Here is a 13,725-nt window from a genome sequence, read left to right on the forward strand (position 1 = left end):
CGCTGCCTATAGCTCCCTGTGGGGCTGGGGCGGGGAGCTGGCAGCTGTGGCTGATGCCGGGGAAGGGTTGCTCCACCCAGCGACCAGTCGGCAGAGACCTGCTTGTGGGGGAAGCCAGGCTGTCCCTTTGCAGGATGGGACTGGAGCCCCGGGACCCGTCTAGAAGCAAGCTAGTTGCTTTGCCTGAGTTGGGGTGTGGGCAGCACACTCAGGCCAGAGAAACTGCGGCTCCACGAGCCCCATCTGGCCTCCTCTTTGGAGGCTTCTCGTCGGCTCGGCGTGAGGATCGGACCTCCCCTCTCCACCTCCCTCCGCTGTGGAGCCACGGCTGTGACCCTGCGCCCTTGTGTTGGGAGCTGGGCCCACAGGGCTTGGCCACAACTGCTTACCGGGATCCAGGCCACCCGTACAGAGCCCAGCTCGGGGGCCCATTCAGCCAGAACAGCAAGGTAGGCAGAGCACCAGGCCCAACAGGCCGCAGGCCTGCTTCTGTTGGGCCTAGGGAAGAGGGAGAGGCTCCACGCTCGCTTCACGGTAGCACCCTGGCCGCAAGATCGGGGCCAAGCCAGTGTCATCTTTTGAGAACGTTTACTTGCCCTGAATCAGTGGCGTCTCTACAAGGCTGAGAGCCTGGAGGGACAGGGATGAGCAGCCAGGAGCTGTGATGGGGAGGTGGGAGATGGCAGCACTGCTTAAACCAGGAGCAGCAGTGCGGACTGTGAAGCAGCTCATTCTTACCTGTCAGCAGGGAGACATGAGATGCCGTCTCTGCCGCTTTTCCATACAGCTTGTCCCCAGCACCTGTAATTCCTCACTCAGAGATGGTACCATCTCGCACCGAAAGCATAGCTCTGTTTGGAGGAGCCCCAGGGATACTGCAAGTGAGACCAGCAACTCTGTGGTCCTTGTGTTCCCGTCCCCCACGCCCAACTCCCCAGCTTGTGGTGGGTCCAGCTGCTGGGGAAGCTTGGCCCACCAGTGCCAACTGGGAGGCAGCTGCTGCAGGGCCAGCCTGCACCACACGCGGAGGAGGAAGGGACAAGAGGCAAGACCCCAAGGCTTCCTTAAGATGTTTCTGAGTTTGAGTGGGAGGTGGCTTTATTCTTTAATCAATCAAATTTGAAGTGCCTTCGACATTACGCAGGAGCCAACTGGGACCTTGAAGTGTCAGATAAACACCACAGCACTGAAGAACAGTTCAAGTTCAGTCTGTGATGAAAATCTTCTTTTGTACAAGATAAAATGATCCTTGGGAAGATCAGTGGCAGAAAGGAAATAATAGGTTCCACATACAGACGTGGTGGGGGGTTGAAAGCAAAAGTGGGACGAAGGCTAGCTGTTCCCATAAGCCAAGGACCCCTGGCCCTCCCATCCAAGCGACAATCACATCCACACTTGACATGTTCTGTATTTTTTAATAAAGTTTGTAATCCAATGGACACACAAAACAAAACTGCGCTGAGAAAAACAGTTTTCATAAATTAATAAGTGTTAGGAAGTCGGGGGAGAGGTCAAGGTCACAGGAAGAAGGGAAGCCAGTCTTTTGTACAGTCTTTTTGTGTGTGTGACACTTCCAAGTTGCGGGAGCAGGGCCCGTGCTGTAACGAAGCGCACTTATACAAATGAGTGACAATACAAAGTCTGAGTATGAAAATAAGATTTTCTCTGAAAACACATTTTTGGCACAGATTAAAAAAAATGTATGTCGGGGAATTTGATTTTTAAGTCAGTATTATATATATTTATATATATTATATATTTATATATACACACATCCCAAGTTCTGCATGTTCCACCAAGAGAGAAAATCCTTCTGTTTGCTCTTTTCTGATTGTAAACTGTACATCCTGGGTGAATCAAAGATGGTGGCGGCAGGAGAATGAGAGAGCGATGGCACCCAAATGAGCGAGGGGAAGGGAGGGGCGGGGACAACACAGCCCAGTGAAATGCTCCTTGACCCCAAGGTTTCAGCAGAAGTCTGAAGTCCTGCATGAGCGTCTGCGATGTGTGTGCCATGTGTGTGCACGTACACCAAGACATCCAGAGTGTCACAGCCTGTCTTCACTGTGCAAAAGTCCAAGTCACTAATTTAGTGCAAAGGCAGTTCTGTTTTGTTTCTTAAAAACAAAAACAACAAAAAAATTCCACTGCCCTGTTCCTTTTCTCCAAGAGGAGGAGAGAGAAACCCAGCCTCAAGGTGTCTGCAAGTCCATTGGTTGGTGGTCTGTCCTTGGGCTAAATGTCATGTAAACATACGAGTAGCAGCACCACTGCCCAGGGCGGGGGTCTGTCTGACTGAGCCGGGCGGGCGGGCGGGCGGGTAGGAGAGCGAGGCTGGCCGTCTGGCAGTGGAGTCTGTCCCCCTCGGCAGCTTCTTCCACCACTTGGCTGGGTTGTCCTGTGTTTTATTTTTTGCTGCAGAGCCTCAGGAAGATACGCCGAGTGGTGACCATTCAGTGGCTCACACAGAGGCAATGACGATCATGAGGTGGGGAGAAATGTGGGAGATGCTGGCCAGGAGGTCGGGGGCCAGACGGGACAGGTGACTCTCAGAGAATTCGCAGGGCGGGAAGATCTGCAGCACGTAGGCGGGCTGGAGAAAGGGACAAGAGAGAAAAATGGGACCTCCTGTCTTCACGTCACCCACCCCACTACCACTCTTCCCTAAAACATTTCCAACTGGGGGGCCCAAAGGCCCAACAGAGAGCCAGGCTGAGTCAATTTCCCAACCAGTTAAGGTCTCCAAGACTGTCTACCAGAAGAAAACTAGGTATCAGAGAACTAACATGAAACTAACCCCTGAGAACTTCTTCTCTATCCTTAAGCTAAAGGAAAACCTCTGCCGCCTCAGCCGTCCACTGACTGTCTCCAGGACGGGCAGCAGTAATCCGGCCCACACGCTCCACCGGTTTCCTCTATCCGGAATGCCCCTTTGTCCAGCTCCTCTGGGAAGCTGTCCTGACTACTCTGGCTGGCACTGGCAGCCCATGCCACCAGATCAGTCAGACGGCCTGACCAGCCGAGACCAGCCCCACGTGTGTGCGCCGAGGCAGGACACCGGGCTGACCTGATTGGAGCCAGGGTTGGGAACGTTGATGATGCCTGCCGCCTGCTTGGCCTGCAGATACGTGATGAAGGCAGCCTTGAGGGACTCGGTCTGGCTCACAACGTCCTCTTGGTCACGGCCACAGGGCAGAGCCAGCAGCAGACAGTAATCTGTCTCCACCTGGGGAACAGGAAGCTGTCAGTGATCGGGGGGCCACCTCACAAAACAGCCCAAGAAGAGGCCTGTCCAACCCAGGTGATTCGGCTCCTCAATCCCCACCTCTATGATGACCCTGAGGGCCATCCATATATTTGCTGAATGAAAAAAAGCATCTCTGGATCTAGAGGCACTTTACACCCCTAGTGGAGAGAGGACATGCCCTTCATCATCCCCTCCAAGAAAGCCATTATTGCACCCCGTGACAAGCCACGGAGACAGGCAGTGGGGGGCCACCCGTGCCTTCCCTTGCTGTGGGCGGGGCAGTTGCTCACCTGGGCCCTGAGTCTTACCGTCATCCTTCGGGCAACCCCCTCCAGCTGTGAGGCCTCCAGCCGCATCCTCTGGGCAATCCTCAGGGGGGGCCCTCCTTCAGAGAGCGGCAGGGACCGATGGGCCAGGACATTGTTGCCAGAGACGAAGTGGAGCTGCACAGCAGCTGTGTCGTTCTTGAGGGCCAGTAGGCCCTGCCACACGATGGGGTACTTCTGCTCACAGGGAAACAAACAGAAGTGAGCTCACGGCTGGAGAACACAGCTGTGCTGGCCACGGCCCCAGGCAGCAGCTTGCTGATCTAAGTCAAGTGGGGCTCTCGGGACACTGACAATAGCACAAAGCTCGAAGGGTGGTAGGGGAGGCCCTGCCCAGGCTTACCTTCAGAAGCTGGACCATATCCACAGGTCTCTGGGAAGTCAAATGAGGAGAGGAATCTTGTTTGGGGGCGGGCTGGGTTTCAGTATGCGGCAGAGCCAGTCCTGGAGGGGGGCTGGGGCCTGAGGGTGCAGGGACAAACAATGGCTGCTTTGGGGCAGCCTGAGCAGGAAGAGGGGCCGGGAGGTCAGGCTTCATCGAGACAGACACGGGGGAGGGATAGGAGGTCTGGCTTGTTTCCGCCTGTGCCCTGTGGACCTGGGCATGAGGCTCCGCCGGCCTGTTTCCAGGTACATTTGGGAGGCGCGGCTGCTCTACTCCTGTCTGGGTGCCCTTTGCCTCCTGGGAGACTGGAGGCATCTTGCTGCTTGGTGGCTGGCCTGGCTGGCTGAGCTGGGAGGTCTGCGTGGACTGGGCCGGCTGTGCGGACTGCGCAGGCTGCAGAGGCTGCGAGGGCTCGCCTTCAGGAGGGAGGCCCTGGAGTTGGGCGGGAAGAGAAAGGAACAGAGTCAGAGTCTGTTACGCACCAACAACATCCTGCCCCAACCAAGCAGCCGTGAGTCCCTGGGCAGGTCAGCTGCAGGGCATCTCCTGTAGGCCAGGCCCCCGGAAGGGGCTTTAACCAGACGGCCATGCTCCTGGGCATTCAGGATTGAGGGTTCCGGTGAAAGGTCACCTGTTCCCTACCTCCTCACCCACCGCAGGCAAGAGCCGCCCCGCCACCCGCTCCCACAATGAGCTCCCTCCATGTCCCCGGGCTCTCCGTGCTGTGATTCACCCCTCCATCCTGAAATTTAGGAAGCGCCTCTTTAAATCCACAACAAGGACAACATATTTCAGGGACCTTACTGGCACCTCCACCACCATGTGGACCAGAAGGCAGATTTCTGGCGCTCTCACCTGAGCAGGAGCCTTGGTCCGGGAAGGCAGGCCAATGGAGGCAGCAGCAGGAAACTGCGTGTGCGCGAGCTGAGCCGGGCCGTGGTAGGTGCGGATGTCCCCGTACCTGTACTCCTGAAAGAGCTCCCCGCTGGAGTGCACGATCTGCACCCCGTGCGTCACCACCACAGGCGGGGTCAGAGGCAGCCCCTGCAGCTGGTTGCTGGGTGTGACTGTGAGGATGCGGGCCTCGCCGTGGGGGGCGGGGGCGGCTTTGGCATCTGCCATCTTGGCGGCTTCCTTCCCTGGCTGCTGAGGGGCCTTGCTGGCTGGTGACACTTTCACCACCCCGTCCGCTGCCCGGGGCTGCTCGCTGACGGCCGTCACGTGAGGATGCACCATGATCCTCACGTCCCGGGGCACAGTGTACGGGTGTAGTCGGTACTCAGACTGCATGACCAGCACCTCCGACTGCACAGGGGCTGCGGCTCGAGCAACGGGGAGGTGATAATGCACTTCTTCCTCTGGAGGGTGCTGGGAAGCCAGGGCGGGCACACCAGCTGTGGCTGGCTGCGGGGTGCCCGCACGCTGCGGGGCCCGGACCTCTATTTGCTGGGGCTGCAGGGGGGCCCGAGGAGAGTGAAGCGTCTCTGGCCGGATGCTGTAGGTGATGCTGGGCAACGTGGGCGTGTTCATCCTCACCTCGCCCTGTGACAGGTGGCTGAGCGACACGGTCTGGGTGATGCTGTGGGGTGGCATGATGACGGACTGCTCTGGGTGGATGCTAGAGATGAACTGCGGCACAGGAATGCCCGCAGCCAGCATGACCGTGGCATTAGTGGAGAGCGCGGCGGATGTGGTGCTGCTGGGGTGGCATGCCCTCGGGAATGGGGACGGAGCCGGCCCGCTAGGTCGAGGGGAATGCACATCTGGCTTGGTGGCTGCCAAATGGGAGACAGTCCGATCTGTCGGGGTGCTGGGCCCCGAGGTGACGTGGTTCACTTCTGCAGGCAGTTTGCTGGGCAGAGCAGGAGGGTGGTGGGGTGTAAGAGTGGACCCCAGGTTTGCTGGCTGAAGGACCTTGGTCTCTATTTTGAGGGTGACGGGGTCAGCAAGCTTTTTGTTAGTGGTGACTATGCTTGGGGTGAGGACCAGCTGGTTGTGAACCAGCACCGGGGGTGTGTTTATGCCCTGGGTGAGGACCTTTACTGTGCCACCCTGGGTGACGGGTGTGGACACAGAGAGATGAATGGGCTCAGGCTTCTCCAAGGACGGACGGTCGGCCTTAACCGATGAAATCACAGGAGATGCGTTATAGGTCTGGGCAGTTAGTACCAGAGTAGAATGGGTGGCCACATTTGCATAGCCTGAAGGAGCTTGAGGGCCTTTGGGCGGAGGCTGAGATGGCGTGACAGAATCGGGTTTGACCTGGGACTTGGACACCGACTGTTGAAACTCAATGTCCATTGCACTTGCTGGGGGGATCTGGCTAATCTTGGCACTGATCCGCTGTGGGCCTTCAGTCTTCTGCCCCGAATAGCTCAGCAGCACAACCCCTTCTGAAGTGTTCACACGCAGCCCAGTGCCAGAGCCCGTGTCTGCCGGACGGTCGTCAATCACAGACATAGACCCTGGGTGGAACCGACTGTTGTCATTAGTGCCGGATCTCTGTCGGCACTTTGCGGATGGTGCAATCACTGCACCTGCCACAGTCACTGCACCTGCTGTCGTGGCAGTCACAACCCCAGACGCAGCAGTCACCGCGCCCGCGGAAACTGTCACCGCGCCCGCGGCAGTGTTCACTGTGCCCGCGGCGGCGTTCACTGGAGCCGTGAGAACATTCACGGGCCCTGTCAGAACATTCACTGGTCCCTTTAGGACGTTCACGGGGCCAGCGGGAGTGTTCACCAAGCCTTTCAGCGTGGCCACTGAGCCCTTCACAGGGCCTTTCAGGGCATTCACTGGGCCGGCCAGCGCATTCACTGGAACCAAGGAGACATTCACCAGGCCGGTCAGGGCGCTCACCAGGCCAGTCAGGGTCTGAGGAGCTGGCTTCGCCAGAGTTATCTTTTGCGAATTCTCCAAATCAATGCTGACAGGCATCCGGCTAATAACAGAAGTAATTTTGGGAGCAATGACTGGAGTCACCTTTTCTTTGTCGGTGGCCACTGGAACCTCTGAGGCCTGTGTGTCGGAGGTGTTAGTTACTGGAGCTGCTGCTTTTTCTTCTAAAAGAGGCTTTTTAGATTCAACCGGAGGGGGCAGTGCCTCATGCAGGCAAGGGGCAGCACTGACAGGCTCTGCAATGGCAGTTGTGACACTCGTGGAAGTGACGCCCGTGGCAGATACGTACTTAGGGTCCATGAGGATCTTCCTCAGCGTACTGGAGCTGGTGTCTATGTCGGAGGCCTTTGTGTCTGGGGGAAGGGCCGGAGATGGGGTGGATTGCGCCCGTGGCTCCTCCTGCCTCGTGATCCACTCTGTCACCTTCGTCGGCGGACTCTGGTGTGGGATCCCCCCAGCAGCGACAGGGGGTGGGAGCTTTGCTATCGTTACGGAAGGAATTGGGGGGGTGGGCATGCTTGAGTCACTGGGTGGGGTCACCGGGTCACTTTCAATGATGGAGTGCACCTTGAATCTGGCTCGAGGCTCGTCATCCACGGGGGTTGGCTGTGAGGCCGGGGGAAGGTCTGGGAGCGCAGATGCTTTGGTTGGAGTCTTTTCTTCAACACTGCTTTCTTGGGACAAATTTCCCTGGGATGTAGTCTTGCTTGGGTCAGAAGCACATGACTCAGGGGGAGTGGACTGGGGCTTGTCACTCTGCTTTTCTTCCTGTGGAGTTTCTGGGGGCTGTGTCGTGGCCCCCTCGCTTGCAGCAGGGCTCTTGCTTTGAACTTGGTCAGGTTCAGAGACATGGGTCTCTGTAGCGCCCCCCGTGTTCTTGTTTGTATTCCGTTTGCGGCGTGATCGAGTGGTCCTCTGGCGCCCTTTGTCTTTCCGAGCAAGAGTAACTTCTGCTTCTTTTGATCCTTTGACTTGTGGCACTGGGTGGGAGGTTTCACTGCTGTTCTCTCTGGCTTCCTTGGTGTCTGCTGGGCCTGCTGAGGGGTCAGGTGCACTGCCTGGTGGCCTAGAAGATTCTGTAGCAGCCTCAGTCTCCAAGATGCCAGACACAGCCTCATCGGTCTCAGGCTCCATTCCTTCCTCAGGAGACTGAAGATCTGTCTGAGACTCTGCAGGGTAAGGTGGAGGTGCTGGGAAGTTTTCTGGCTCCCCAGAAATGTCATTGATGATGGAACCGATGGCCGCAGCCAGCTCTGTTTCGCTGGCCTGGTGTGCGGGCTTGTCCCGGTCCTCTGTGGAGAGGCGCTCTGGGGCATCTGCAGCTGCCGCCTTGAAAGCCGTGGGGGTGGAGGTTTCCGCGAGCTTCTCGATGTTCTCCACGGCCTGCTCCAGCTCCATCTGCTTGGCTAGCTGATTTGCTTCCGGGGACGGCTTAGAGGCAGACCCATCTTCCTTCTCTGGTTCCTTGTCCAGATCAGCTGGCTCACTGCTCAAACGCAACGATAAACTAGCCTCCTCTTGGGGACTCTCGCTCTTCTCAGGGGAAACTGCCGCGACTGCAGCCGCCTCCTCCGCCGGTAGTCCCGCAGGGCCTGCAGCCGCGCCGGGACTTACAGTGGCTTCCACATTTCTCAGATTTGCAGATTTGTCCACCGCTGATCTAGAGTTTCGAGATCTTCCTCTCTTGGACTTGGAGTTTTTCTCAGGGGCTGTTTTTTTCTCCACCACTTCAGCTGGGGGGGTTTCGGGTGGATTTTTGTCTGTGCTAATTTCTTTTCTATCAGGTTTTTGTTCACTTCCTGCTTCTTCTTTATCAGTCTTGGATTTTGTGTTATTTTCTTTCACGTTTAACTGGGGACTCACCTCAGTGGTGGCCTCAGGACGTTCAGCATCAACTTTTGGTTCATTTTTCCCCTTTTTCCCCTGTTGGACACCAGCAGCTACTTTCTGGGATCGTGGGGACCTCCACCCCTCAGCTGGCTTGACTGTCTCCACTGGCTCTTTTGCCTCGGTCTCATCATCTTCGTCAGCTCGACGGCGTGCTTTTGGAGGCCTCCCCCTCCTAGGGGTTGTAGGAACCACTGCAGCCTCCTGCAGCTCCCGCTCCAGTCTCTTCCTGGTCACCCGTGGTTGCTCAACGGGCTCCTTGACTGGAGAGCGGCTCTCGTGGTCACCCATGGTTGCGTAGACACTCCTTACATTCCGGCGCCTGGTTCGGCTGAGGGGCAAGCTTGGCTCAGGGTGTTCAGGGTCCGCGGACGAGTTTTTAGAGGCAGCCCTTGTAATCTTCTCTGCCTCCATCTTCAATTCTAAAAGCTTCTGTGCTTCTCCCCGAGGAGAACTGGACCGCTTGAGCTTTTCCCGGTCTATCCTCTCACTCTTCCTTGTGACAGGCTTCTCCACGATACCTGCTGCAGCTGCCTGAATGGGGGTCTTGGAACGTTTACTTTTGTTCGGCTTTTTATCTTTTGCAGCAACTGGAGGATCAACCTCTACACCTTCAGTAGCTGGAGGCGGGACCTCGTGAACATCTTCAGCGTTTTGACTTGCATTAGGTTCGACATTAGCAGCTGAGTCCGGCTTCTCCACTTTTGGCTCATCGGCTTCCTCAGGCTTCTGAGTCGGTTTTGAAAGTGTCTGGGTACTGTCAGGCTCTGGGTCTACACTGATCTCTACCTGGGAAAATGAGGCCCCAGGAGTTGGAGGCTTGGCATCCAAATAAGGCAGCTGATCGACTGATGAATTTTCTTCAACAACTAAAGGAGTCTCAGCAACGTCTTTCCTGGTGTCCACTCCTGGGGGCACGTCTACTTGTTCAGGTTGTTCCACAGCGATGGGAGTCAGATCAGATACAGGTTTTGCTTCTTCTGAGACAGAGGCTGGCTCAGTGGTCTTCTCTTCTGTCACTGGAGGCACCTCTCCTGTTTTTTCAGCAGCTGTCTTCTCCAGGGATGCTGCTGCAGACTCTGGAGCTACAACTGTGACACTAGGAGGCCCAATCGAAGGTGGAGTTTTCAGTTCCGACTCTTTATTTTCAGAAGCAGATTCTGAGGTCTTGGGGTGATCCTCTGTATCCTCCTGTTTCTCGACCTCTTTGGGTTTTTGGTCTTTTTCTTTTTCTTTCTGTTGCATTCGTGTCAGTTCCATAAATCTGCTGTGGAAAAGAACTACTGGCTCTTGAATCAAATCAGTTGTGCTATTCACTCCATCAGATGTCTGCCTCCCATATAACCTGCCAGAAACGAAGTCAGATTCTTCATCTTTTCTCTCTAGATGCTGCAATCGCTTGGAATCTTGTTCAAAGATTGAGCTGTGTAAAAAACGAGAAGCAAATAATTCTTGCCTTTCCTGTTCTTCTTCTTTATGGTCATCTTTCTTATCATCCATTTTTCCTTCTGAATCAGTCCGAATTTTCTTCTTTTTCATGTACCAGGATGGAATAGGCCTTGGAGCAGAGTCAACCTTTTCTTTATCTTTGTTGTTTCGAAAATTAGCAAATCGGGAGTCCCAATCAAGAAAAGACCAATTTTCTTCTCGAGATGAAGACAGGGATTTAGCTCTTTCAAGCAAAGCCTTAGTGTCTGGTGTGATTGTCTTATCCAATGCAAAAGAATAAAATTTGTTCCTTTCTAAAGAACTGGAGAGTCTTTCATCTCTCTCACGTAGTTTGTCTTCTCTGTCCCTCAATAAAAAAGACAACCGAGAACTTTCAAATAACGCAGAGGCTCTGGGTGAGTGAGATTTGTGTTCACCATCTTCATCAGAATCAGAAGGCACCTCACCAGGTTCCAAGTCACGTACAGACCTCTTTCGAAGGCTGTCTCTCTTAATTATGCTGTTTGGGAAACTCACATCAAATCTGCTGGCATCTTGTTTCATTTGAGAGTCCCACCGATTTAGTTCATCTTCAGGATTCAAGACAGACAGCTTTATTTTGGCCATGTCTGCCATCTGTTCTCTCCTGCTAGAATCATAAGGATTAAATTTTAAGGACTCTTCTCTGACTGTTATATTAGAATACGGGAGACCTTTTTCATCTACTTTAGGAGACCCTTTTATTGACATTACCCTAGGGGAACCAACAGGGTCATCTTCCTCATGGAAGGAACCATGTCGGATACTGGGGGAACCACCAGTCCTTTCAGAGTCTTCACTGATTTGGCGTGAACTTCTGTAGTTCCGTTCTCTCTTGGTGCAGATGTCAAAATCAACATGGTCCATCCTTTTCTTTTTGCTGGGAGGAGAGTCGTCAGTGACATCCTGAGGGGGTTTGCCGACCTCGTGAACAAGACTACGTCTTTCATATTCATCCACATCTTTTTTAGGACTGCCAAACTTTTCGGACTTGGCTATTTCCATCTCCATCTGCTGTTTTCTACGACTCTGCTCCATTTGTTTTCGGTAACTCTGCGTGTGATCAATATCAATGCCAATTTTTTCTTCAGTATTTACTGAATGTGGTTTATCTTGGCCTGATTTACATTCAAGTGGTTCATCACGAAGACTGCAATAGTTTTTCCTGTTATCTTCTCTCTCTGGTCCTTGATCATCTAATAGCTCCAGCTGTTTAAGTGGTGGTTTTGAAAGAGTGGGTTTTTTTGACTGGATTTCTTGGTTTTCCACAGATTCACCTACTGGTTCTCTCAGCCTTGCTTGCAGATCTGAGTTGGGCCTTGACACAGTCCCAACAGAAATGCTGGCAAGCTCCTGACACTCTCTGGGGCTGGGAACAGCATTAAGTCTGTCTAGTTTGATTTTTTTAGATTCTCTTTTAAGAATTTCTTTCCTCACCGTCTTTTTTTCAGACTCTCCTTCCCTCAGTAGAATGACATCTCTAGATGATATGTCAGGCTGTTTCTTTAAAAGCACCCGAGCCTCTTCCATCTCTGGGCTACTTTTCTTAACATCTGATTTTTGCCTTTCTGCTTTCAAATTGGAATCTGCAAAACGCCTTTTCCTCGCTTCCAGCTTCTCCAGATCCACAGCACTTACCCCATCAACAGTTTGCTCTGGTTTTAGGTGCTTCCTGGGTTTAGGCCTGCCTTCCTTATCTACCACTTCTATGTGGCTTGAAAGCCCCCTTTCCTTTGGCGCTTTCATTCTAACAGATTCTAGTTTAGACAACTCAGATTTTGCAGGCTCTGTCTGAGAGACCTGAAGTTTCTGATCTAAGGCAGAAGACTTGACAGTGTCATTATCAAGCTTGGCTTTCAGCTTTTCCAAAGGAGTGTGGTCAATAACCTTCCCCTCTTTTTCTTTCACTCGAGTCAAAACCACACAAGGCATGAGTTCCAAGCGGTTTTTTGCTACTCCTTCTTTGTCAGCTTTCTCTCTGCTCAGTTTATTAGAACTCCTTGATTTTTCAGGGCTTTGTTCTCTCTCGTTTTCCTGGTCTGTTTCTGAAGACTGAGAACTAGGGGAATGAACTTTTCCTTTCCGTTTCTGCTTGTCAGTTTTGTCCTTCTCCACCTTTTCCTTCCTTATTAAACGTCTCTCTCTTTCCACTCTCTCAGGATCAAAAGTTCGTTCTTTATCTGTCTTTTCGTTTTTTGTATAGCGTTCCAAACGAGGTTTGTCAAGTTTATCATATCTTGGAGGGGAAAGCGAGCTACAGCTTCCACTCCGGTCCGAGGATCGGCTGTAAATCCTCCTCTCGGAATCACTAGGCAATCTCTCTGACTGTGAGGGTGATGCTCCAGGACTCTGTGGGCGTCGCAAGTGAACTGGACTCTGACTGCGTTCAATTGGCCTCCTCTCGTGGTCTCTGTCCCGGTCAGACTCAAATCTTTCGCGTTCTCTTTCTCGTTCCCTTTGCCTGTAACTGTATTCCCGAATATCTTGTTCATAAGGATCATTTCTGTAATCCCTGTACTCCCGGGGATCATCGTAATATCGTGACTCATAGTAGTCTCCTTGGTAAGTTTCCCATTCTGAATAAAACTCTCTCCCTCGAGCTGGATAGTCCCGTCTGGAATCCTCAGCATATGTGCCTGGAGTACGAACATTCTCATAATATGTACGATCTTGGCTATAGTCATACGATCCCCTTCGTTCTTCTCTGCCAAAGACAAAAAAGAATGTATTAGTTTTTTGTTTCCTCGTCACTTACACATTAATCATACATATGAGATTACAAAGTCCTGCTTCCAAAAATCTTTTCCATTTTTTAATCATTAGAACTGCACTGACCAATACCATACCTACAAGCCACGTGTGGCTACTGAGAACTTGAAATCTGGCTAGTCTCAGTTGAGGTGTGAGTGTAAAATACACACTGGATTTGGTAGACTTAGTTTCAAAAAAAAGAAACACTTCAATAATTTATTCAGATTGAGTATATGTTGAAACAGTATTTCAGACATATTGGGTTAAATAAAATTAATTTTACCTTTAGTTTTACTAGAAAATGCAAAACCGCATATACAGCTTGCATTACATTTCTATTGGACTTGGACAGCAGTGCTTCAGCCCCTTTTTATTCTTTTGGTATCGGTTGTCGTGACTTATGATGAGCACTAGTATTAAACAGTATCACATCCCACATTTCTAAGTCTTTCATAATTACTTTCCTGCCAAAAGATATTCTTACCACAACTTGGGAAACAAATGTACTGTTTGAAAAGATAACAATTTAACTAAAATCTTCCCACCTATGCAACCTGTATATCGGTAACACCTCTACCTCAATTCACAATTTAAAAAAACACATTGGGGACTTCCCTGGTGGTCGAGTGGCTAAGAGTCCGCACTCACAATACAGGGGGCCCGGGTTCAATCCCTGGTCAGGGAACTAGATCCCATGTGCCGCAAGTAAGACCCGGCGCAGCCAAATAAACATTAAAAAAACAAAACAAAACAAAATCCCCACA

The 13,725-nt window shown here is 52.6% G+C and overlaps 1 protein-coding gene across 6 annotated transcripts in view; it reads right to left on the bottom strand.

Annotated features, from left to right (window-relative positions):
• Positions 1-1,399: 1,399 nt before the first annotated feature.
• SPEN (spen family transcriptional repressor) overlaps positions 1,400-13,725 on the bottom strand; it is a 93,668-nt gene continuing 81,342 nt past the window's right edge. For 5 of the 6 annotated variants that reach the window (XM_027110051.1, XM_027110049.1, XM_027110053.1 and 2 more), the window contains 5 exons: positions 4,814-12,914; positions 3,917-4,390; positions 3,556-3,750; positions 3,068-3,226; positions 2,462-2,593 (listed from right to left, as the gene is read on the bottom strand). In XM_027110051.1, the coding sequence (XP_026965852.1) occupies positions 2,462-2,593; positions 3,068-3,226; positions 3,556-3,750; positions 3,917-4,390; positions 4,814-12,914 (9,061 nt within the window). Of the gene's footprint in view, positions 2,594-3,067; positions 3,227-3,555; positions 3,751-3,916; positions 4,391-4,813; positions 12,915-13,725 lie in introns of all 6 variants that reach the window. The other variant, XM_027110048.1, reaches the window with a different exon arrangement.

Source organism: Aethalodelphis obliquidens, unplaced genomic scaffold (genome assembly GCF_003676395.1).
Source record: "Aethalodelphis obliquidens isolate GAN/ISIS:26980383/991018 unplaced genomic scaffold, ASM367639v1 scaffold9, whole genome shotgun sequence".
NCBI lineage: Eukaryota > Metazoa > Chordata > Mammalia > Artiodactyla > Delphinidae > Aethalodelphis > Aethalodelphis obliquidens.